The following is a 27,249-nucleotide window of genomic DNA, read 5'->3' on the forward strand; positions in this document are numbered from 1 at the left end:
AAAATCACATCATTTTCCTATTTGCACTGTGCTAGTAACAGCGTATATGAATCACAACACATGGCACAAATCTGCAGCATCACCCTTTTACAGAGTTAATCCAGAGCAAATTTCCATTTCGAAGTTAATTTTACAATTTATACCCACTCTTTCCCATTTTCTTTTTAAGAGGTTTGTTTCAAGATTGCACATAAATTCAGCACTTCTGAAGCAAAACAAACAAACAAAAAATCACTTAAACATTTCTTTGAAAAACTATATTAAACAAAAAGATTACACAGGATAAGGAAAATCAGAGAAAGACCAATACAACAGGCACTGAAGCCAGAGTGTGATCAAGCCCAAGAAACACTGAAACACATCTGTTTCACAGCAGAACTTTCCTCAAAATGAAAGTACCAATGAATGCCAGACTGTACTCACATTTTTTCCCCTTTTTGTAGTAAATATTACACTTATTTAGAAGGGCACTGCTATATTACAGTTTCTTAAAAACAATGAAAAGGTAGCTAGTAAAAATTTAGACCATCAGCAGCATCTGGTATAGTACAAGATCAAAACAAGACAATAGATTTGTGTAACTCACTGAAAACTCTTTATGCCCCTCCTATAAAAAATATTGTCCTTGGCTTTAAAAAAACCACCAAGATCAAAGGTTTGTCTAATATTCAAAGTATGCAAATGGCATACTAATCGAAGTTCCTAATCCAAAAGATTTATAGGCTCAAAATAGATTTTTGGTGTGATCCCAATTTCATGTCACCATACCTGAAATGCCCAGAACATGCACGTATTATATTTAAACATATCCATTTAAAGGACTGCAATTCTAGCTCACATCAAAATGTGATATTGGCAGTTGCCAGAATGAATGATGCCATCCTGCTCTTCACTGAGGTCATCGGCCAGGCTATTTCCTCTGGTTTTTTTCTCAGTGCAGCTTTAACACATGCAGAAATCAGCACAACAGGGGTGTTTAACCCGCATCGTCAGTGAAATTCAAACAAGTCATCACACTTGCAAAGCAAAGGAAGCGCCAGAACCATCATCCCCCCTCTCTTTGAGGGATCCGGTACAAGCTAGGAAAACCACAGCACAAGGTACCATGCACTTGGAAAACAAGCAAGCAGCAAACCTGAGGGCAGCAGGCAAAAGCAGGTCCCAGCTTAGGTTCCCGTCCCCTGCCTCACCCCCTGCAAGACGGCTGCAAGAGCTTTCGGGCGGGCAGGACATAATTCCACAAGCAAGTCAAAAGGGAAGGGAAGATGGTTTGTTTCTAGCTGATTTCACAACCCCTGATTAGCAGATCATATACAAATGCAAACAGTTAATATTCAGAGAGCAATCTCTTGTACCTAAATATTATAATAGATTTAACATCATTAATAAATATATAAAACAACATGTTAATCTCACAGACAAAACACGCTTCAAAGGTCAGCATTGACAGAAATATCCAGGCAATTTGGTCATTGTTTAAAGCACTGAAAAATTATGCACAGATAATAAGGTGAGTGTTAAGACCAGGCTCACAAAATATAAACTTAAGCTTGATTTAACATTTCTGAAGAGGCTCTGAACTGGCCCTAGAAGCTATTCTGAATGGCCTTCAAATGAAGGCCCTTGCAGCCATTGCATATTTAAGAATAGAATAAACTCCTTTACACTGCACTTTAGATCAGCTGCAAAGCAGGTGTTCCCCAGGGACTAGCACACACCAGTAAGCGGATCTGTCCCAAACAATGCAGCTCTACATTTCATACAATCTCACTCTGAAAAAGGAGATTGTCTAGTCAGCACTTAAAAGCCTTGGTCTGGGAGACGGACACCTAGGTGCTCACTCCTAGCCCTGACACAGACTTCTTCTGTCATCCTAAACCAGTCCCTTTGTCTCTCTGTCTCAGTTCACCTGCCTCTGAAAAGGAGAGGCAGTAATTCCCTGTCTCGCAGTACTGTTCTGAGGCTTAATTTCATAAGGTGCTTTTGAAGAGTCTCAGAAAAGACACTATAAAAGTGCAGCTATTATAATGTCAGAAACACGGACAGAGGTGTGCGTCCCACAGGCCTTTCCCGAGATACCAATGTGCAAATCTAGAAGAGATGAGGACTCGCACTAGGTCACACTTCAGCAGTCCCATCACAGGAGTTTTCTCCCGTAGCTTTGAACAAACTTCACATTTCCAGGTTTCGACAGAATTACTGGGCTGCCCCGTTTTGCAGACTGTCCCCAGTCTCCATTTGTTCTAATGGGCCAAATTCGGGATGTGTGACTGGGGGCTTCCTTTGCCCTCGGAGAGTGTGCGCATTCAACATCTCCAGCAGCAAGTCATACACTGGGACCACATTTTTACACTTCATGCTGAGGAGATGCTCCATTCCCTTGTTACTGTGAAGGAAAACAGAAAATAAGTCAGCAATTTGGGTCCAACAATGCAGAGAAGGAAAACATGCTCCTGGCTTCAAGAAAGTCCTTTGTTTTTTATTAGGAGTTAAGAGGATTTAGCTGCTGTAGTCCCTGAGATCACTTACCACTATCAACAGTAACAGCATCCCAATACTTTAAAGCTGAGTGGTTTACTATTTAGAGAACCAAGGTTTGTTTTACCCTACACAAACTGACTTCAGAAAATAATGCAGGTGTACCAACCCTATTGAAATCAAAGAGAAAACCTCTCTGAGGCTGTAAACATGGGAGGCCCACAAGCTGCAGCTTTATACAAAAGGGGAATTTATAATGTGTAGCTCTAGCGACTACCTGCCTCTCCTGCCTGGTTGAAGGCCCTTCTTGGTAGGAGGACCAAACTAACCTGGCTAACTTCAAGCAGTCTGTTTCCTCTCTGCATGTCCAGTGTCAGATCTTGCGGAAGGCTACGGGCTTTAAAAGTAAAGTTTTTGTTGTGCAGTAAGATACAATGACACCTTGTTACCTTGAATGCTTTGTGGCTGTATCGTGATTTGGATTAATGGGAGATGACTGTTGCCATTGCAGTTGCACATACATATACTTCAGATGCATTTAAGGTTTTGAGGTTGAAATCTAAGTGCACTTGCTCAACACCAAATTTATCACAGTGGAAATAGCAGCAGACAGCCAGCACGTAGCTGGCCTGGTGGATTGGATTGGGAGGGAGGGGCAATTCTTCCAGGAAACTGAGGTTCTGCTACAATTCAAGAGTTATAAATAGGTTAATGGCACAGAAGAAACTACAGCCCCCCCTCCTACACCCAGCTCTTGAGACTCCTGCATCATTTGGTAATCAAGGCTGAGAGCATCAAGTATTTCCAGAACAAAGTATAATTGACTGACCAGTGCTAAGCAACATAAGGGGGAAAGGTCACAACAAGTAGCCTCCAGACTTTGCCTGAGGCAGGCACAGCATAAAAACTCCTGTTTTAATAAGAAAATATAAAAATTTTGCAAAGATTCACAATGTTTATTCATGCCGTGCCAGAACAAGAGCTCCTGCAATGCGGAGTCACACCACAGTGGGCAACCCGGGTGACAGTGGTGCATCAGAGCCAGGAGTCAGGTTTAGCTCTGGCTGGTCCTGTAGCTTCTGTAGGGCTGGCTCTCAAACTCACCCCCAGTTCACAAACTGGCTGTTAAAAGGTGTCTTTCGGCAAAGTCAGGTCCCTGCTGCTGCCACCTGCTCTCCCAGAAAGCTGGTTGCAAAGGTGGCTGTCCCTCTTCCAGTGTCCCTACACAAAGTCAGATATGCCCGTCTCTCCTTTGCATATTCCAGCCCGGTCCCAGGACTGTCTTCCCTGGGCACACACTCCACAGCCAAGACATAAGGCAGCTTTATGAGTAGGTGGTCTCTGGGTAATAATTTAAAATGACAAACAGCCTGAAAATTAAAGCATCTTTTTGTAGGGCCCTGCATTTGAGTCTGCTGTACTGCAAGCAAAGATGAGCAGCTCAAGAAGGTTCGGGAACCAGCAGGGAGTGGAGGAGCTGCTTCCCATGGGGAAAGCAGGAGTGTGGCACTGCTGTAGCATGAGTTGCTTGGCAAAAATGCTGTGGTTCCGAATAAAAGACAACAAATTTGGCCTGGGACAAACATGGCACCCAAAGTACACTTTGCTCCACCAAATCCCGCACTGCAGATCAGTTTTGAAAGAGACTTTTATTTTGGACAGAAGAGTTTTGATGGGTGGGCTGCATTTTTTTTTTGAATGGCTGAATTTGTGTTATTATTGTTAAACATTTCAGGCAGATGCATAATGAACAATTTAATGTAATACAATTCAGACAGCATTTTAATATCAACACAATGTTTTTAAGTGCCAGCAAGCACCTGAATATATTGCCTAATTAGTTGTGCTGGGAAGGAAATCCTTACAATGAACAGAGATGAAGAGCAGTACCAGGATTCCCTCAGGAGTGCTCTGGAGTTCAAGCCTTGCTTTGTTGCTCTAATAAACACTAACACCTTACGCGTTACACGCATTCTGTAAAATTTACCTTGCGTGTCTGACGTGAGAGAGGAGCATCAACAAATTGGCCAGACGAGTTGTCTGCTGCTGCAAGGGGATTCCGCTCTTTGCAATAACCCACACCAAAGCATCGGTGACTACATTAAGCAGGTGATGCAGCTTCCTGTTGCTTTCAGGTTCTTCCGCTGACAGGGGAAACATGCCTAACCAAGAGAAGAGAAGGAATTACTTCCTGCACACGAGGAAGAAAAAAAAGCTATGACTGTAGATTTTTTTCTGATGTAATATTTCAACAGGATTAAGGAAGATACATTACCTAACACCCCACCTTAAGACTGTACAAACGATGCTCCATGTGCCACACCAAGCTCTGACTTATATTCCTTTGCCAAAATTTGACGGCCACATTATTTGCAAACTGAGTAACTCTCCCAAATCCTCCCAAGACAACATGTTGAACATAGACCCTTCAGTCCAGAGAATGGACATGCTCTCCATTCTCCAGGGATTTTTTCCTTTGAATCACTCTGTACCTTGTAGTTTTGTAACTATTATGAATTATAGCATTATGCTTGCTCTAATCCCTTCTTGCAGAAAAAAACTTTTTTCTCTGAGTATATCCTAGGGAGGGAGGAAAACGTGGTGAGAGATGCTGCTCATAGACCCAGCCTGCCACAGTGTCCCTAACAGCTCACTAAGGGTGCCATAATACAGCACTTGCCTACAGTGAGAAACCTTAAAAGTCAGCAAAAGCAAAAAGAAGGGATTGGGGATATGAAGAGGGAAGAGAAGAAATCACCACTAGGAAGGTCTGGAAACACACAATAACATTATTTATAGAGCAGAAGAGACCTGGGCCAAAAAAAAAAAAAAATCCTCCCAAAGATACTTATGGAAGGACAAAGCTCCAGAACACCTTGAAAATTAGGAGTAAAAGAGTAACTTTGACAAGAAAGGAGGGCAGGGAGAGGTGAAAGGAGAGGGTTTTTGAGATGTGAGGCTCTGAAGAAAATATGGCTGATGAACATGGGGTTTTTGTTGGGTTTTTTGGTTGGTTGGTTGGTTGTTCTGGTTTTTGTTTGGTTTTTTTTTTTTTCAGAAAAAAGAACAGCTTTCATCATTGTCTGTTGAAAGAATGGTATCCATCTATAAACAAGTGAGATAACAGCTGGACTATTTCCCTTCAGAACTGGGCTGAGAATTATGCAGCAGCTCCTTGCTGAAAACAGTAGATGTAAGTAGTTAGCTGTTATTTTGTTGTTGGATTTTTTTAACAAAGTTAATTACAAAATGTTCTGGGGAATAAAATTATTTTACTGCAGACTACCCTAAACTAGCAAACACACACTCCTATTTGCCTTTCGTAAAAGGCTGCAAAGCAAAGCTCCTATCCTGAAATTAATCTTGCAGAACTGTTGAGTACTTTGAATCATTTCTACCAATTAATTACCATTAAATAGGAACATTTAAGCCCAATTAATCATCACTTGGTTGAGTAACTAGTTTTACTAGAATTAAGAACTAAGTACAGGTCTGTAGAACTGCACAGCAACTTTACACATGACCAGGATCCATGGAGATACGAGCAAAAGTTCTCATTGAAAAGGACATGAGCCCCACTTTGTGAGAAGCTTTCAGACTTTGGGTCTTTCATGCAGTTCTTACAACAGGAGCTAGATCCTAAACCCAGCAAATGATACAGCTCAAGAAGTTTCTTGAGCAAAAAACCTTACAATCTGACAGAAGTCCTTTCTTAGTGTTCTCTTTTAATGGCTTTATCTCATTTGACATTCATGCCATTTTAGAGGCTGATTTCCCAGCCACCCTCAAAATAAAAAGTATGATTTGGTGAGCGTCAGAGTCAACCACATACTCACTCGAATTGAGGAGGATCATTGCCTTGACACACAGATACTCCTTGTGCTGCAGTTTCAGCTCTCGGAACCTTGAGGTCATGGCCAGGAGCATATCAAAGATCTCCAAAATTCCCTCTACGCATTTCCCCTCGTCCCTATGGAAACACATTTAAAATGTTACTGAAAAAGTAGAATTAAGGAACTCTGACTCAGCTAGATAAAAGTCAAAGCACAAAGGAGGCTGCAAAAGGCCTATCCATCTCATCCCTGGGAGAATTCAAAAGGTACTATCATGAAATCTAAATTGAAAATTACATTGGTATAAAAGGTCAGCACCTCTAAGAAACTGATTTTCTCTTTAAAGCGCATGCAGGATTGACTGCAGGTAAGTATGACCAAATTTCTGTAAAAGGCTTTAATGTCACAGCCAGTATAATTCTGGATAATCAGTTTGAAACTGTAGTGCAGGGCACAGTACCACCTTGAATCATCTTCCAGATTTGTTTCACAAGGAGTGAATACCACAACCGGTGACATCACTTTTTGTACCTGACAGAGGCCTCAGGACTTGGTGAATAAGAAAGACCCCCTAAAATAAGTTTCTTGGAACAATAAGACATTTTTAAAGGTAAAACAACCTCTCTCCCCATTCCCCAGCACCTTTTTCTGTGAAGGTGTTTAAAAGTAAATAGATTTTTTGGGTTTTGGTGGTTTTGTGATTTGGTTATTTTTATGTTTGCAAGTGTTTACTGAATGCAACTTTCTCCCTTTTGGATATTAGAAATGGACCCATCCTCTCATCTAAAAACCCCCAAACAACCCTAAGCCATTCCAATGGGTTTAAAATTAAGCAGCAGCAAATTTCAAACCACTGAAGTTACAGTTGCTGGTTTTTGGTTAGGTTTTTTTCACATGTACTGGACTTAAAAAAGTCATTAAGCTCTATGACACAGTATTCAAAGAGATGCTTTTTATACTGTCTGTAATATGAGCTTTTTTTCCTCCGTAATGTTTTTAAGATGAGACAGACTTAAGCACAGCAGTGCAGGAGAATCAAAGAACTTTACTCCTCTGCTGGATCCCTAAGAGGAAAGAGCTGAGCCTTCAGGCTGCGAGGCAGTCACAGGCAGATAACACTAACCAGGTGCAGCAAGTACTGCCTGCAGAAAGGCAGCTGCCTGAATATTGCCCAGTTTCCCATGTTCCTCATAGCAAAGGAGAATTTTAAGCTTTGGAGAATGACAGGCAGCTGCCAGTTTCAAAACAAAGACGCAAGCATCAGAGGAGTACTTGTCTACAAAGATTATGTAGGGGATGCATCTGAAGTTCAGCTAAGATAAAAACAATCAAGTTACAGACCAGTTTCATATACTCTTCTCTTAAAAAAAAAAAAATAAAATTACAGCATGCCCAGATACTTGCTAGCTCCTACTCTGCTGTGTCTTGTGGCGATGAAGGAATGCATCAAATAAGCTCACTCTATTCAGCACATATTAAGCTCTCGAGGAACTAAATGTATCATACACTTTCAGCAATTTCTTATAATTGCATTGAACAACACAGCATGTCCTTGCTTTGAATTTACATGAGCAAATAATAATTTATTTCATATCTTCCATAAATTAAATTTGTTTCTCTTACTAACCCATTTTGATTTCTGTATCTATGATGATGATTATTACTGAGCTCAAGCCACAGAACTGGTACAGATCTGAATTTCCCCAGGTTGAAAAGGTTAAGAGCCATTTTAAACCTAGCCAAGAAAGTAGATTGTTTCCCTGACTTTTTACCAATGGGAAGCCCAGGTCAAATCCTTCTAAGGTCCTGTAGAAAAACACCCTTACTAATCCATATTCTTCCCTGCTGGTACATGATATGGAGAAATAATTTTTAATCTTGCAAATATCCTGCTTTAGCTTGAAAAAAATACTTTCAGTATTAAAAAGCAAGCCAGGGGGTTTTTTAATCCCTTTTGACTAGTGCTGCAATGTTCATTATTATAGCCATTTATGAAGTCTGTACTAGGGGCAGGAAGACAAACAGGTAGATAAAATATGGCCTGACACTGTGTCTGCTTTTTTTTGAGGGATGGGGGGAGAAAATCTATCAGCTGGAAGAAATTGATTAACAACATAATGTAGTGCATTGTATTGATATGTCTACAGTTTCAGCATCTAGGGACCCAGACCAAAAGGAACAAAACCAACAAAAGATGTGAAAGAGAAACTTCATATTGTCATGTGATACAGGAATTAAGGAACTGGCAAGTTCAACAATACCATTTATGCTTAGCATTCCTTAAGCCCCTATAAGGACGTGGAACCTCAAGGCATTATTGTTACAAATACAAGTAAAGGATATTGTTAGATAAACTATTAATAGAATCTCTCATACTTAATCCTCTTCCTCTTACCATTCACCCCACCTCCAAACATGCTAATATGAAGTGTTCTCAAGAAGTTTATTTCTCTTACCTGTCTAGTATAAGGTCTGGTGCAAAAATTAGTTTCCCAGGATGGTCGATTGATCTCCACATCAAACCAACCATTAAAACTTCCATCCAGCAGCTCTCCAAGAGTCTTACTTGGTCATAAAGGCTGAGATCAATGAAGCCTAAAATGATGAAAGTAGCATAAAATATATCAATGTGTTTATTTCTCTGTTTTGATAAAGACGACTGAGTATGTAAGAAACAAAAAGAAACAGAAAGAATCATGGGTTGTGAAGAAAGCCAGAAAAGGGAGCACTGACACTGGAAGGACCACGCTGCCATCTCAAATAGGAACATAAATATTTGTTATTATCATTGTCAGATCTTCCACAAAACATTTGAAATAAAGCAGAGTGATGTTCAAGGGCAATTACTCCCATACAGCTAGTGAAACTCAAGTGATTGCAGAGGACCTGCCTTATGCTTGGCCACTTCTTTAGATGACAGTCCTACAGCCTTCTGAGAGCCACCAGGGAACCACTTGGGAAACTCATATTTGTCAGAGATTACTGCATTGCACTGCAGAGGACTCCTAAGAAAATAGTCTGTTCTTTCTCCAGAATGCATATGGATGTTGCTTGAAGGTTTTTTTTTAATCTCATAAGACAGGCATGTTTCTGGGTTTGCTTGGTAACAAGAACCCACATCTTGGTGCCTCTGTGCTATCATCACCTTTGTAAATGATATGTGTTGACCCCATCCCATGCCTTTCCTGCTGCCTCCTTCCCCAAAATTGCAAAAAAACAGAAAAAAAAAAAAAGTCAAGGGTAGTTGGTGAAGGTAGTAGTGTCCCCATTGCCTCCACACACAGCATCCCAGAAGCAAGAACAGAATTAATGTGATTGTGCATAAAGCTGTTCCAGCATTTATTTCTCTCCAGAACTTACAGCAAGGCATCAGATAGCATTGCAGCACAGCCAGAAGGGAGAGAGAGTCATTGCCCTCTCTTTCCCTTCCCCTGCAAAAAAGACTGGGGAAAAAAGACACATAGAAGCCAAATAAAGAGAAGTAAAATTTACACACCCCAAACCAAAAGACCAGAAGTGTAAACTATCAAAACGCAAGTGGGAATGCAGACTGCTCAGTCAAGGAGTAGAACACAGATATGATGAAGACCAGTTCAGTGGTCAAAACCAAGATCAGGCCACAGTTTTCAAAGCAGAGCTGCTTTAGATAGGTCTTTTAGCAAAGGTGCTTTATTTTCAGACAAGCTGGCATGTACACCTCTGCATAGTAAAAAAACGTTATAGCCTGGCCATAGGAGACAGGTTTCCTGTAGTTCTTGCTAGTTGTCTGAGGTCTTAAAATACACACAGTACGTTTGCACTGTCAAAGAATCTGTCAGTAATTTATACAAATGCTCCAGGTATTTTAACCTTATTAAACTAATAGGCTGGAAGACAGTTGGTGACAGCCCTGAGTTGACATAAACTGGGTAATGCACACTCTCTCTTATCATCGCTAAAAGTGCTGCCTCTCAAAATCGATAGCCTTGCTCCTTATTTTATAAGAAGGGTAAACAGGAGCCTATGAGCAGTACCTTCCCTCCTGGATTTTGCTGTCACAGAATTTACTACAGAATTCATGGCCAACAACAGATTATCTGCCAGACACACACTCGTAATTTTAAAAATGCCTTTAGGAAAATAATCATGGAAATGTGAATAGTACAAACTGATGGTGGCAGTTTCCTGGGAAACAACAGCCCAAAGACATTTCAGAAGTTTATTTAAATAGACATTTACACCAGCATGTGCTCATTTTACTAGCATAAACAACCAGTTACTGGGATTAAAAACTATCATCTCACTTGAGTGAGATGTCAGACCAAGTCCCAGCATTCAATCTACAGATACGTAAAGATCCAGATTAATCCCGGATGTCATTTGCTAAAATGACATTATCAGCACCAGCAGTATGATTTATGACCATTGAGCACAGCTATTAGAAGAACTATACCTTTCCTTTTCCTAACAATCTTATGCTTTAAAAACTGAGGACAGCACATCACCACCACAGCTTCCATTGCAGTGTCAGAAGTCCTATTTTATTTGCTGCAGAGTACATTAAACCACTTATTTTTCTACAGCTGTACTACATGTCCTTTAAATCATGTGCTCTATACCTAATCATTTAATTATAAATTATTAAGACAAGAATAAATTTGTGCTGGATGTGTAGTAACTAGCAAAAGACACACTGCTCTGGCCAGCAACACAGTAGGTTGCATAATGAATCCAAATTTCAATATGACAACTTCCTATTGGCTAGCAGTACAGGTTGAGCTATGAACAACGTTGAACTCTCTTAGACTAGGTCAGCAAAATAAAAGGAAATTACAGAAGTTATGTTCTGCCATCTGACAGCTTAGAATTAAAATACTTGGAATTCAGAAGGCAAAAAATCCACACGTCAGCTCCTATTTTACTGAGCAACAACAAAAATACAATCCATTAAGCTGAAAGTACAGACAAAAATACAGTCACAGAGTAAAACTCATAGTAAAAGAATGTCATTAAATATTAAATAGGAAAAAAAATAAACTTTTATCTTTCCTATTTAGTTAAAAAGTTACTGTTAGCATAAGCTTCTATAAGGAAAAATAAAAATATTTTCTTACACTTTTGGTGATTGTCAAAATAATACACAGTAATAATTTAGAGGTGAAAATGGGCTTCTATCCCAGGTACACAAAAGCAAATATTCAGCTTTACAGCAAGTAAAATTACTGCTCACTGGGCCATTAGTCAAGAACTCTATTTTTTTTCTAAGACCTTTCCTCCAGGAACCAGGCATGGATCTAGATGATTAACTTCAGGCAAGAATTTTTGAAAACTGAAATTCTATGTCCTGAGCTTTAGTCATCACAGTTATTTTAATGGAAAAAAAAAAAAATCCACATTGAAGTAAATGCTCTAACTGCCATGTAATACATCAATATTACTTATAATTAGGTATGTATTAAACATCACATCTATTTTTGGCATTGTTCTAAAATGGTGTTTATTTCTGTTTTGTGTAACAGGAGTGATCATAAAATACAAACATATGTGATAAAGTGTCAGCATTCCTAGGAACTGTTTTGAGGGGGGTTGATTGCTTCAACGGGTTTTCTCCATACAGTTCTCTTATTGCCAAGAAAAAGGTTTTATTTCTGACATCTGTTGAAAATAAACTAAAAGTGATCAATGTCAAAATTCGAGTTGGTTTGGAAACCAAACTTTTAAAAAAATTCAAAAAATTAATCTCAACTGGGTGATGTTTGGGGTTTGTGGTTGCTTTTTTTTAAAAAAAGCTACCATAGTTAAAATAAATAGAAATTAAGAACAAGCAGAAAATGGAAAAGGTTGGTTTGGGTTTTTTTTCCCCATTCAAATATTGCTTAAAACGAGGTCATTTCCCAAGACTTTCCCTGGTTTTCCTTCACAATTCGCTTTCTACCTGATTAACGTAACTATAGTGAGTCCTCTGAAATGGTACTTTTTAATCAAGTTTTTTATGATTAGACAAGAAATTATAGCAATAGACACCCCTTATGGTTACTTACTTCACAGCTATTTTCAGAGTTTCCTAAATCAGGAGAAATAAGGATTAAGGATTCAGGCTCTCAGTTTAAAATATTCCACATTGATGGCAAAAGCACTATCGCTTTGCAAATGGCTAGTGAGATTTAAGATGCTGGTGCTGTGCGAGCGTCTCCTCCCCAGCAGCTCAGCCACTGACCTGGGATTTGCACACCCTAAAACCATCACACCTGAACCCTCCGACACAGCGGCTGAGCCGTGGAGGCTGTAATCTGCAACTAGCAGATGTGGTCCAGCAGCTGGAGCTGGTAGCACCTTCAGCCACTCCACCTAGATCTGAAATAAGATACGCTTCCCTTCTTCTAAATTCCTAGTTTAAGGACTATGTGAAATATTCTCCACCAAGCTCGTTTCCTGCACTGTGTACGCAGTCAGTTTATTTCTAGGCATAAGGATTACTGTCATGTCTTCCTGTGTGCGTACTCAAGCAGCGGCAAGTGCTGTTCATAGTGCAGGAGCGTGACAAGACCAGGGCACGCAGCAGCACGCTCTGGTTGCCTTCAGCGTAAAATCCGAGAGGAGCCATGGTGTGCTGGCTCCTCAGTCCTGATGGACGTGGGGTTAGGACTACCGGACCCACTGCAGAACGTATTAGCCATGCAAGGTAAACACAGCCATAGGAATCACTTCTAGCAGAGCACTGTATCTGAAGTTAAGGATTTAGCCCCATGCTGCTATATGTCTATCAATTATTCAATGCTTCTTTCAGCTCACTATTACTAGTTGGTCACCTTAGCTCTCGCTAAAGGGCCACAGGCTGCAGTTTAGTGTATGCCAGCCAGCAAGTTTTCTGCACAGCTTTGCCAACTATCTTCTCTGTGTGCTGGCTGCTTTTATTCTGGCTTTTATTCTTTATTCTGACTGTTTCAATCATGGGCGCTTCATGGAGAAGGAATTGCAAACACTCACCTCTTCTAGTTTGTAAGAAGTAAAACGGTACATTGCCACAATACTGGGGTCACATCTGAGACATTCAACACGATAACGCATGTAGTTGTACTTCAGTGCATGTTCTTTGTGTTGCCAACAACCAAAAGCATCCTTATTGATTTTTGTTTTGAAGGAGAGCGCACAATAATTTTGAGATCAATACTGTGCACCACTTTGCAATCTGATGCTCTTGTGTAGCAACTACGTCAAATGAAGCAATTGCAGACACTCAGTGCTCAGACATACTTCAGTTTTCAACTGTATTAGAAACCTTCTATCAAGATTCAAAGAAAGAATTTGGTTTTAATTTCTTTTTTATAGCAATCTAGTTAATACCCCTTTTAAAGAACCTTCTAAATCAGATTAATCAGGTATTTATAGCTGATGAGGCAGAAATTACATGCAACACCAACTATGTTTTTTAGCAAAATGAACAAGTATTATTTGACTAACAGATAGAAAATTATGGACTAGGTTGTTGTCTAAATCAAAATATATCCAGGTGAATTACTGAGAGCAATAAATTGTCTATTACTTTACAGGATAAAGTACTAAGACTTTCATACCATACATTTACTGTGTTGTGCTATTACTTCAGGGTAGAGAATGATACATTGATGGTAAAAGCATTGACTAAAATAAACAAAAACAAGATTGAAATTCTTACCAGGAATTTTTTTGGCCCAACCAATCATGTGAACCAGCTCTTTGTCTGCCAGTTTTGTCAGGGACATCATCATGGAGGCCTCCGTGAATGGTTTGCTGGGACGACTCACCAACACATTGGGAGGCTCCGCTTCAAGTAGCGTTAAAACAAACTGCTCCGGACTGACTGTGCTGAGCAGGATCTCTTTTACGCGGGTTGCCGTCTCATTGTATTTCTTGGCTTTGCCAATGCAATGCATCTGATCTTCTGAATTACGATGGCTACGCAGGATCCGATATCCACAACGTTCTCTTCTTGAGCCTGACATGAGAGGCACGTGATTGCATTCAAGTATTTTTCTCTCAGTATTGCATTACATAAATCCAAATTTTGGGGTGAGAAGGGGGAAAAACCCCTTAATATTGGATGTTCTAATATCGAACATCAAGTTTCAGAATTTCTAGAGTATTCAGCATTGACTTAACTTTGTTTCCACTGACTTCAGCTGAGGGTTTTGTTTATTCTACTAAACAAAAAATAAAGTTTAAAAATGTTTATTTTTGAGCTACAGTTAACTCACTTTAAAAGTCCATGGGAAAATTCCCATTGACATAAAAAAGAGATAAATCAGGTCTTTAAATGCAAATAAAGATAGCTGTTTGTAAATTCTGTTCTTATTCTGTTTGAGATGTAAACTGAGGGAAGAAAAGGCTTCTGAAAGTCTGGCCCATGATGCAGAGTAAATACCTCAGCCAAAGCACAGCTGGGCCTCACTGCTAGCTGGGTGTTCAGCTAGGGACCTACTGAGATGCAACCTATTTTTTTCCCTAAGCCAGCAGGAGTTTCCCCAGAGCAAATTCAGATATCTACAACTAAAAGGAGCAAGCCCCCTGTTTGGAGTTCTGCATGCAGAACGCTATTTCTGTTACAAAGAGCAGTACTTTAAATTCCTGGACTTAATTTAGTGTTCATTCTGACACCACCAAACATTCTCCAATTCTCTGTCAGTGTTATTGGTGGGATCATTGTTATCTGTTCTTGCATAGCCACTATGGAAAGAGTCGAAAAGCGTCTCCAAAAACATGGTATGGGGATTTGCTAAAACATTCAGACATAGCTTCTACTTCCCTCACCCCTTTAGCATATTCTATAACAAGGACTATGTTTACTGATTTACAAATAATCCTTGGCAGGATGTGCAACTAATGTGCAAGATTGTACCAAATTAAAAATCAAGATATTTAAAAATTGAAGTTACTGAAGCGATCCTTAGACTGGAATCCTCCAGCACTTAACATTTCTAATATCACAACTAAATTGTCCTCTAAATCTTTTAGAAGTTAATTTTTTGTGCTGGTCATCAACACTTTTACTGACATATGATACTCAAAGGTTGAATCTTCATAGATATGAAAATGCCTGTGCGAACATAAATCTATACCAGACCGACATTTATTATTGCAAACATAGAGACTGTGGAGTCTTAAAGCATGACAAGTTGTCTCATTTGGTTTCAGTCCCACTACTATCTTGACATTACCACATTTATGAAGTGTTTTTGGCATGTTGCCTGAAGACTTCTTGCCCTAGTCACAGACTCTGCTTCTTCTTCATTAGGGTATGTGATTAAAGGCTTCATAAAGCACATGAAGACAAAGAAGCAGAGGAACGATGAAGGTGAAAGAATCCCAGGAACCTAACTAGTGACAAGTACACTGACTAGGCTGCTCTCAGGGCTATCAAAGGAGAATGACCAGCCTGTGGTCTGGGCATGACACCCAGCAGGTTAAGTCAACAGGAAAGGCTTTGCAGTTCACTTGGAGGGACCAGGAATTTCAAGCCACCTACTAGAAAGACTAGAGGATCTGGGTGTCAGCTACTGGTAGGGGGATATTTTTGGACCAGCTGCCAGAGACTGTTTGTTTGTGTGTGTGTGTGTGTGTGTGTACATACACAAGAGAGTTTGTGCAAAAGGTACCTGGCAGAATGGAGGATCCAGGGACCAGCTACTGGATAACATTGACTTTCTAAAACCAGTTACTGGAGGGATCCATAGCACATGTGTGTTTCTGTGACCATTTGTTGGGGAGAAGGGCTGAGTACCAGCAACTGGGGTGAGGCTACAGACCCAGAGGCCATCAGCTGGGGAGATATGGGGATCCACAGGCCAACTATTTGACAGACTGAGTGTCTAAACCCAGCTATTAGAAGGGTCCATATTGTATAAATGCATATATTTTCCACTGCTTGTGTTCATAGGAGCGCTATATTTTCCATCTGTGCTGATCTATGTGGCTGACTGTGGGTACAGGTATTGAGTGTGTATGTGCCTAGTAACAATACACGCTGAGACTTGCTACTGGACCTGGGGACGTGGCAATGTGCTAGTTTCCCTTGTCAAGCTACTGGATTCAGCAGTTCCTATCATTCTTCATCCATATTGATCAGAGTTATATAGACCATGAATTATCTAAATTCCAACAAGGCAATGCCATTCTGGCCCTGGGTTTCAGTTAGCAAAGAGGTCCAAACACAAGCCGAATTAAAAATAAAGGCAGTGGCAGCACAAAAAATTAATTTCAGATGCTGTTGACAAGACTTCGTCTTGCTCAATAAGATGTTGAGTGAATGCTGATTCTCAGTGGTGGAGGTTCCTCAGATGAGGTGGCTTTTCAGGTCACAGTCTTGTCTTGCCTTCAGCAGCTGTCAAGCACCATTTGAGTCAACCCGTGACAAGGGTGAGATGCAAAGGCCAGTCAGGTACAACCTGAAGGCACTGAAAAGACTGGGTAAGGATTAACAGAGTCTGCCAGGACTTTAAGGATGTGGAACTTTCAACTGCACATCACTATCATCCTCACTTGCTGCCTGTTCAGTAAACCACCTCAGATGTAGAAGAGAACTGGATCACCATTAAAGAAGTTCTCAATATTGGAGAACACCCTCTTCCTGGAAACCCAAGAGACTGGAAGACAAATGGGCAAAACTAGATCAACGAAAAGTCCTCGTGCACGGAGGAATCCAAGTGGAACAAGGCATTTGGAACTGCAAGCATTATCAGCTGGAAGTCCAGCTTAAATTCTGCACCATTTGGGGCAGGGATGGTTTTGCATCTTTAAAAGGAATATGGGTAGGATGAAATGGGTTGAGTACTGATAGGCCATTTGCACAAATAATAGATTGAAGGAAAACAATCAATGATTTTCAGAACCAAATGCTTAGCCAAATAACATCTAGCTAGAAGTTGCCAGAGCAGCTGAACAGCAGTTAGGGAAAGATAACATACCAGCAGAGACAATCAAAGCTTGAGACATTATCTTATGGTAGATTCATGAAATCAGACTTGATGATGATACCCCCAAAAAAGGTTACCTGCAGAACTACAGAAGTCACAGAGCAGTTTCTTCTGTCTGGGTAAATCCTTTTCTTCCCGAGAGAGTGAAAGGACAGTGAGGCATAGACTAATTTCTACAACGACACTTGGATGATGTAGTGAACTCTGTGCTAAGCCTCATTTTGGACTAGTGCACAAAGGTCAAGAGGAAAATCTTAAAGTGCTTTGTCAGCTTCAGAAAAACATTAGAATGGCACAGTGGGCTGCAGATTGTTCTGAAGTCATGTCATGCACAGAAAGTATGTAAATATTTTCCATCAGGGAAAACAAAAAGAGGAAAGGTCGACAGTGAACTAAGCAACTGGAACAAAAGTACAACTGGAGACAGATGCAGAAATGCCTAGGTATCAGGGTGCTCTATCTGCAGAGAGATCCATGGCTCTGATTTCCATATGAACGTGCATGTAGAGACTGTAACCTCCAGGAGAGATCTGAACTAAAGCAAGAAGCAACACCGCACATTGTTTCCACTATTTAGAAAACTGAAGCACATTGAACATGGACATCTTGAAGGACACAACAAGAAAAATTGCACAGAGGGACTAAAAGCCATAGGGAGATGCAGGGCAGAGGAGAAATTTTCTTGAGCTATCAGAAAATACCAACTGCTCCATGACATGCATAGTTTTTGTTTTCCAGTACTTGGTGGAATTGTGAAGACCCAAAAAGAAGATACATGAGCAGCAGTCTTTTAATTAAACACGTGGAAAAGTTGTTCAGTTAGGGACCATATCTAAAATCATAAAATCAGAAAAACTACTGGTTTAAGAGGGAGCTGGGGAGGCGATGGAAGAAATTCCAGCAGTTTGGACACACCTGCCAGAAGCAACATGTGGTCAAGCAAGCACTTGTAACGAGCTCGTTGACCCTAGTTCAGTTCCTGGCACTGAAGTGAACCAAGTGTAGGACTCCACATCCTCTGATCAGCTGTCCTCAGCTCTGTACACTGTCACCTAGACTTCTCTGTGGCACAGAAAATATCAGGTCTTTGGTGCCAAGACCTGAGTTATCCTTTCCAGTTCACTGTTGTAAAGATTTTTAAATAATATTTTGTAGCCTATCCAAAATATAAACATGCAGGTAAGAGTCCAGGTACTTTAATGCAGATCAAAGAAATCAGTAAAATTTTAACAAAAATTTTAAAATAGTAGTTTAGCATCCTGTTCTAATTGATACAATCTTGTACAGTTTTCATCTGTGCAGCTGCACCCCATGCTCCATCTTAAAATAATTCAGTCAGGTTGTGATACTTATTGACAGTATTAACGGTCTCAACACTTGTGGAGGGTTCTTACTGGGAAACAGCAAGCCCCTTTAAGTTCAGGTTATTTAGCTAAATCAAGTTTCGTATATAACCAGTGCTTATTTAAAAAAATTTAAAAAAAATCCATTTAAAGCATAAAACCAGTTTCTGTAATCACATCTCCAGTGCAGAAAGCCAAACTAGGAGTGTTATGACATTTCTACATAAAAAACTTGTTACTAAAAAAAATAATATAGTTGGTGACAAAAAAAGGGAGGGGGAACCCCCCAACCAAACCAGATTGTGAATTATTGTTTGTATTTTTTAATGGCCAGTTATTGCCAAAGCAGGCAAAGGCTGATCCACTGAGCAGTGTGCATAAAACACAGCTCGTCAGTAATTAAAAGAGATACCATTTATTTTCACATTAAAATTTAGGGGGGGGGAAGAGTCTATTGTAAGATTACACAGCTAAGAAAACAATTTTTAAGCTTGCTAGTTAATTGACACATCAGAAAGTAGGAGCGTTTCCAATTAAAATATTTCAACAATGTAAAGGAACTTCTGTGCTTTTTATTCAAATCCAAATTTTAGGCAGTACTGAGAAATTTTACCTGTGCATCTATTAGCATCCAACAGGCATGTATAAGTGCTTATAAAACTATACATTATAAATAATTATAGACCAGCTTAATGTTTGGCTTAACTAGACACAACAATGTGGATCAATCTATGGAAAGGTACAGCAATAAAATACAGCTTCTCAGATTAGGGACTATCTCCAACTTTACCATAAACTCCCTCACTATACTTAATAGCTAATATTCATTCATATAAAGGTAATTCAGGCAATTGGAGAACCGCACAAGATGATCAAATCCCTCATTCTGCCTACAGCACTCTCCTTATTTAGAGTTATTCTTTGCACAAGAAAATAGCTGTATTCAACTAAGAATGCCGGACCAAGGGCAAGACTTCAAGCTACAGCACCACAGGCGACATGGGTAGATGATCACAAGAATGCAAGAAATAAGACACATTGAAAAAAAAGTCATTAAAATGAGCCTGTTGTTCACTCACCCATGAACAAGCCACAACAAGCATTATTGGCAGTGAAACACATTATTTTTAAAGCAACTCCTGCTTTCTTTACAAATTCTTTGAAGATCACAAATGCCTCTGCCGTCTGATATGGTGGGCAGTTATATGGCATGTTGCTCCTTATATTGATTCTGGACCCTGGCAACTGCTTATGTAACTAACCAGTTCAGCAGTGACTGCAGATTCTACCACCGAAATTATTATAATCAGTTTTTGTAAGTGTTTGAGCTTAAAACTCGCTCAAGTATACATTAGTAAATCAGTATCACTCCAGTCACCTTTGAAAGTAAATGCAAATGTTCTGGCGAGTACACCTGTATTCACAGAGCAGACCTACTGACAAAGTAGCTGTCGTCTCCCACACATGAGAATATCAGCTGAAATTACAGTAATTTTTACAATCGCTAAAATACAATTAATACATCTGATGTCCAGAGAATGCCATGAAACTTTTTTCCCTACTTTCTGCATGAAAAGTAAATTACAGTATTTCAAAGTGCTATCCAGAAACTGCACGCAGCAGCCACACACAGGAGAAAAAGAGTGCCAAATCCTGAACCATATCAGCCCACGGAGAAGTCTGTTTTTCTTTCTGCTAACTTGTGGAATGATGCCAGTATTCAAGGGCAGTATCTCTCCATCACTTTTTAGTATGGGCCCTCAGCCTCCTCACTTTGGGCAGTAAGGGGCTTTATCTTTGGAACATTTCCAACACATTGAGAACTAGCACGTGGGGAAAAAGATAGAGGAGTGGGGCAGAGCAGGGGAATAAAACATAAGTCTAGTCCAACAGGGAAACTGAAAACTGCTTGTGGAAGAAGGTCTATTTGAGCCTCAGGAAGCAAAAAAGAAAAGCACGAGCACAGCTGTTCCCAGGGTGGCTATAGCGAAGTGATGAAGCAACTCCCCTCTTCTTTACTGCCTTTGGCAAACAGCCAGTCCATTTCAGCTCCCCAGGTAAACACCAGAAATCTTCAAGAAAAGACCAATTTTATCCTGATCTGTTTTATTGAGTTTGCTGGGTGGAGTTTACTGCAGTATTTCTGTTTTCCTTATTCTTGGTGGCAGTGCTTTGCAATTTTTTTTCTTCCATTGCTAGTAGTCCTAGTGCCAAAATTTAGCAGTAGCTTTCTTGATTGGAACAGTAGGCAACACAGACTTCCTACAGAGAAACGTGCAGATGCAGTGTCTAAGACCCTCATTGTGCTTTTGGCAATGATAGTATATTTTGTAAGAAAATCCATTATCACCTTAATACAAAGCACCCTCAAGCTAGCCTCCACTGAAATACCCATGGCTTGTTGGGATGACTTCTCAACATTTATGAATGCAATGACATCCAAAAGAGTTTCAGGCCAGGAAGCTCCAAAGCAACACTTTTCCTACTGCCTCCTCCTGTTTTAAAGATGGCATGTACTGCCTAATCACATTTACACACCAAAACATATGCTATATACACCCTCACACATATATGTATATTTTTTCTCAAGGTGTCTATTGATAATATGCAAAAATACGGATTTAAAGATTTGATGCAAACAGCACAGAGTTTTTATGGAGAGCTTTCATAAACTACAAAGAGGTAATTGAGGTTCTTTTATCACTTCTGCTGGACAACAAGTCTCCACTGAGCAAAAATGCACTTACAAACCATTCTGTCCTATCCAGGGTTTTAGCAGATGTGAACCAATGCATTCACTAAGTGACCTGGGAAAGGAGCAGAGATGACGAAAAGCCTTCATTAAAAAGAAAACATACTCTTTTATGGCTTTCTACAATAAAAAAACCTGTATTAAAGCATGGCTCTAACAAGAAAAAACTTGGAAGATAATCACTCTGGTCTGCAGGAAATGGCATTTACACTTCATGCAAGAAAGACAGTCTTAAAATTTTTCTGGTTTAAATGTCTGTCACCATGTGTCCATGCATCAGCATTACTCACAGCTGCCACTTAACTCATCGGGCAACTCAGATAATTCTGAGTAATTTTCATATTCCTTTTTCTAAAATTAAATTGTTAAGACTCTCAAATTAAATTCTCAAGAGTCTCAAATTTCACTGCTACTATTTAAAAAACTAATTTTTAAAAAATACTATTCCTGTTATTTTCCTATTATAGTTTCAAAGTGTCATTTTTGGCCTGGCACAGTCATTAATATCCTATAAACATTCATTATTGTAGGAAAATATGTTTATGAATATATGACAATATTAAAAAGGAACACAGGCTAAGACATAAGTACATATTATGATTTATTACTTGTAATACCATAGTGCCTATGAGGTCTAATCACAAACCAGGACTTCCTGGACAATTAGAATAATAGTATTAATTTAAAGAAAGCATTGTGGAGGACTATGTTATAATATCATAGTGGAATCAATCTTTACAAAAACTCTCCAACTCCAGAATTCAGGCTTGATAAAACTCCTGTTGGAAAAACTTTGAGTAAAATTTTCAGTCATAAAGACGAACAAAAGACAGCGACACCATTCAGAAAGTAAGGTTTCAAAAGGAGTCTCTTTTGCAGTGTTAGGCTTTCCTTTCTGGAAGCCAGACAGCAAAGGTAGCCAAGACCATTTTAATGAAAAACACCAATAAAGTTGAGATGCATCATCAGTGCAGAGGAAGATAGGACTTTCATATAGAAACAACTAGTTGACTTGAGCACCAGAAACTAAATGTACTTCAGGAATACAAAAATAATATAAGGAACAATTGAAATTGTAGCTCTAGGCTGGGAGTTATAAGCTAGAAATGAAGAGGGAGGCTGCAATCATAACAGATCATTGAATGATTATGAACTGCCAGCCTGATGCAAGCATGAAAAAGGCAAACAGGATCCTGGTTTGTATGCAGAGAAAAGCTTCCACAGAAACAGGTATGTATTGATGCTACTACAGTGAGGAGAGTTCACAGGAATACTATCCATGATTCTGGTTATCCAAGTGCAAAATGGATTATTTCTGCCTGCAGCAGATCGAGGCACAAGCTACCCTGATGACTTTCAGATTCTGTCTACTCTGCTATTTGGCAAGAGGTTTCTTGGTTTACTGAGCCTAATAAAACAAAGGTTGTGAGGGGATATGATGTAGTCCATAAATACAACCAGACCATTAACAATAAAGAAAAGAGGAACCTCTAAGCTGCAAGACAATGTTGCCACAAGAACAAATAGGCATTAATTGTCCAGCAATAAATGCAGGCTGGAATTCTAAAGAATGTTCCTAATGAAACAGGCAAACAGCCTTCAGATCAAAGCAGTGGAAGGATGAAAACACTGCCTAGCCTTGAAATAGAAATAGGTATCTACATTAAATGGGATGAAATGAGATGCATGCCTGCAAATCACAGAGGACCAAGCACAGTGACCTTCTCTTTTCCACCCCAGTGTTACTATGTGATGTTTTCCCAGCCTCTTTCTATCATGTACATTGGGAAATCTATAACAAACAACAACAAACCTTGACTGTGAAAGTACATTAGATATTTTAATATCTTTCAAGTTATTTTCTTCTTAAAAGTAACCTTTAAATTATCATCTATAAATGTACAACTACCTTGAAGTCACATCACTGTAAGTACAAGATAGGAGTAAGAGAAAAGGCTGGATAATTCTGAGTGGTGCAGCGCCAAACAGCGGTTGTTCGCTACTTCTTTTGATGGGGGCATCATCTGAGAATAGCCTGTTAAAAAAAACAACAGCCTGCCCAATGCCTTCCCCTCGCTGCACCACCAAAGCCCCACAAAAAAGCCTGGTAACCAGAGAGCTGGTTCTTACAGGATTAAAAAGAGGGACAATGGAAAAGTTGTCATTCTATTAATATATTAAGACCTATTAAATACAAGAACCTCTTCTAGACCAGAAGTCCCCAACAGCTAATTTTTGGAAGCTGAGAGTTGTCAGCAGTAGTTTCACTTAGATGCTAGTCTCATTCTTACACTCCTCCCGAGGCATTCACTCTTGTCACTGTTGGAGGCAGGATACTGGGTTAATTAACTACTGCTCTGATATGGCACTGCTGTTCTTGCATTACATTCAACCAGCAGAGCACAGTACAGGCTCATTTACCCCACTTTAGAAGGGATTTCAGTTCCGTCTGAGGCTCAGGCAGCAGCAGGTCTTGGGTTCCCATTCTGCACAACGCAGCACGCAAGTAAACTGCCTTCACAGAGCTCTGCAGAGGTATTATGGTTTTCCTGTGCTTAACTTACACCTTACTCCTTCCCACAGGTTTTCTTCTGCTTCAAGAATCAGTACATTCCTTCCTATAAAACCAGCTTAAACCTTGCTCTAATTGCCTGTTGTGCTTTTTTAGGACTCCAAGAAAAAAAAAGAAAAAATAAAAAAAGAATTGACTGACAGGGAAAACAAAAAAGCCAGCAAAACCGAAGCAAACAACACAGACATGCAAAACTCACCACATTTCATCATTCCCACTTCATAACATTTCCGTAGCCGGCATGCTTGGCAGCTTTTGCGCCTGTTTTTGTCTATCGTGCATTGATTGGTAGCTGGGCAGATGTAATCGTTATGTCCTGCAGCAAAGTAAGAAGAGAAAAAATAACATCTCCAACAGTCTCTCTTGGTCATTTCCCAAATCAGGACCTTCTTGATTTTAAGCATGTCAACTTTTTCATTCTTATATCTAAGCTCCATTAATTTAACTGATGCAAAAATGCATATTTATCCTATACTGAAAACATCAATCTGTGGCCTCAAAAAGTAAACACACATAGACCAGCTTTTACTGATGGCTGTTAGATAACCAAGTACCTTCTAATACCAACTCATTTTTGAAAATGTGACATATGATTTTGTGGAAATTTGCTCCCAACATCCAACTTCTTACTGTATATTGGGACTCCACAGATAACAGATAGGTTTGGTTTTTTTTCCCTCGGCAGAGTTGAAAACAGCAGTGCACACAGCTTCAGTCCTACAAAGATTTAAGCAAACTACAGCTCTATTTACTGAACTCTCTGACGTGGTGAGTTCCAGGAATGAAGAAGTCTTTGGAGGATTGACCCTGGACCAAAGTTAATAAAAAAAAGCAGCCCAAGAGAGAAAGACGACTAGTATAAAATAACGCATGTTGTATAGTACAAGAAAAAGCACAAGCAGAAGGTATAACTTTTAGATATTGTGGACAAATGTATCTCTTATTTTCACCAGTTTCCACTACAGCCTCTTCTGTTGTCTTCTCCTTCTCTTCCACCTCACCTCGTTCCCACTCAAACCCCTTTACATTATTGTATTTCATTAATCAATAATCTGGTCCAAACTTTTATTACTGTAAATTGGACTTGAGCATGCTCAGTCAAATAATCTCTTGCCAAATACTGGAAATCTCTCTTGCAGTAGTTACCAAATGATGCAAAAAATATTCACTCATTTACATTTCTTAAAAAACAACCTGAGAGAAAAGGTGTTATTTTTTTAAACTTTAAGAATAGATCAGGAAAAGATACAGCTACTAGAGTTTTTTTTTACTTGATGCAAGTCCAAGAGTTCATGTCCCCAAGAGTAATTATTTAACTGAACCATTGTGACTATTTCCTTGCAAAATTAAAATAATTTTAACCTTGAATTTTTGAACCGACAATTTTAAAAAGAAGAGATCAGATTACAGTTTGTCCTGTTTCCTACTGGCAGATATGACTGAAAAACAAATTACTGTTTATCACTCTTCACACAACATGGGGGGAAAGGAGGAGGAAGCTCTTTGTTGCACTATAACCCAAGCACACAGGAGTATGAAATGGTTTAAAACTCCCGTGGCCTTGGGATAATTCAGCTTGCAGGCAGATGTTCAGAGATGTGGGACAAATATACTACACTACAAACTTGGACAAGCAGAGGAGACCACACACTCAGTCATACCATCTAATTTTAATCAGGCATTAGCCCAAAATTTTGGTCTATGGTAGACCCAGAAGGTTTTTTTATTTTTACAAGCAATATCCTTCATAACAACAGTTGCAACTGAGTGCTTGGTAGTGTTTTATGCCAAGAACTTACTTTCACTTATTTGAATTACAAACAAATGTTACCTGACAGGATACATTAAGGTGTACAAAAGGCCACAATGGGTAACTTGTTCGTGGCCAAAGCACATGTGAGCAATGCAGAGCAGGCAAATAATTTTCCTGACAGAAAACACTTTGAGATCAAATTCAGTCTCCATTTGTGACAAACTGGAGACAAAGGTCTCTTCAATTATTTTAGAAATCAAAAGAACTTGCACCAGTTTATAGAAATTGTTATTCACCCATGCAGAACTTGCACAATAAATTGAAAGGGCAAACAAGTTTTGAATTAAATTTGATTCTAGTGGTGACGCCAACTCTGCCATATTGATCCAAAAGAAAATATCTCAAGATTGCTAAAGGCTTTGTGTGCTGAAGAGGAAGGGAACGTTACAAACTGAAAAATGACAGGATTTTCTGCGTTAGTATGCGTACGCAGTATCCAATGTCAATCCAATTAAGTTTCCACCAAAAGGCCCCAGAGGCCAAAGAACATCACAACTAGAGCCAAGGTTAAAGAAATTAAGTGGTCCAAAGCTGCAATATGGTGCATAAGTCACTGCCCGTAGGCTGTGGTAACAAAGATGGAGACCTACATTTACTTCATATTGCAGCCACTCAGCAAATTTGAACTAAATACCAAATATTTAAGAATTTAAACACCGAAGTGGAAAGCTTAGATAGGGAGATCTGGCAGAATAAGAAATATTGCAATGTAGGCTCTAGGGGGTGGACAGCTGAGAAATAACAATAATCAGGTTTATACCCAATACTTGCTACACATATTTTTATATCCTACATACTGTGTAGGACTCAACAGCTCCAGGCAATATACTCTTGTCAAGGATAGTTCCTGGCAAGCAAAGTCTCCAGTTACCTACCCTAACTGTGTCTATTATAACAAATTCACAATTACTGTCTACTTTGGGACACAAACTGCAACCAGATTCACAGGTCTGCAGTGCCATCCCACTGAGGCCTTTGCTGCAGGGCCTTCCCGTGCGATGTATTCCACCTCTTCTCTAAAGAAATCAATTGCTCAGTTTGTAATGTTTCCAGATCTTGATAACATAAGAGCCAAAAGATAAAGTAGTCAAATCATGTGTTGCTCTATTTTCAGCATGCAGCACCATACACCAGGATTTTAGATCAACTCATTACTAGATCAACCACTGCAGCTCCTGATCACATGAAACAACTTATTTGAGTAAAGTTATCAAAAGCTGATTCTCCTACCTTGAATGCTTCTTTTAAAGAATGCTTTGCAGCCTTCACATGACCAGACCCCATAGTGGTATCCTGAAGCATAGTCACTGCAGACTGCACAGAAGTGGGCATCCCTTTTTGAGCCAGGATTATTTGCAATTGGGCTTGTACAGTCATTGCCATTAGTTTTTCTTTTTAACGGTTCTCTGACAGAAAAGAAAAATATCTGTTATAAAGAGGAAAAATTAATCTACATTGCAAATAGTTTCATTATTTTCCATTGTCTTCTATTCTCTGTCTATAGAGTCTTCTTATTACTGAACACAGGAT

General features: G+C 39.5%; 1 protein-coding gene across 2 annotated transcripts in view; it reads right to left on the bottom strand.

Annotated features, from left to right (window-relative positions):
• Positions 1–27,249, bottom strand: part of ESR2 (estrogen receptor 2) — a 37,619-nt gene continuing 10,370 nt past the window's right edge. For both annotated transcript variants that reach the window (XM_069783251.1, XM_069783253.1), the window contains exons 3-9: positions 26,950–27,125; positions 24,106–24,222; positions 13,966–14,265; positions 8,768–8,906; positions 6,315–6,448; positions 4,466–4,640; positions 1–2,386 (exon numbers count right to left, since the gene is read on the bottom strand). In XM_069783251.1, coding sequence (XP_069639352.1) covers positions 2,197–2,386; positions 4,466–4,640; positions 6,315–6,448; positions 8,768–8,906; positions 13,966–14,265; positions 24,106–24,222; positions 26,950–27,125 — 1,231 coding nt within the window. In that variant the 3' untranslated portion in view covers positions 1–2,196. The remainder of the gene's footprint in view (positions 2,387–4,465; positions 4,641–6,314; positions 6,449–8,767; positions 8,907–13,965; positions 14,266–24,105; positions 24,223–26,949; positions 27,126–27,249) is intronic.

Source organism: Haliaeetus albicilla, chromosome 5, assembly GCF_947461875.1.
Source record: "Haliaeetus albicilla chromosome 5, bHalAlb1.1, whole genome shotgun sequence".
Taxonomy (NCBI): domain Eukaryota; kingdom Metazoa; phylum Chordata; class Aves; order Accipitriformes; family Accipitridae; genus Haliaeetus; species Haliaeetus albicilla.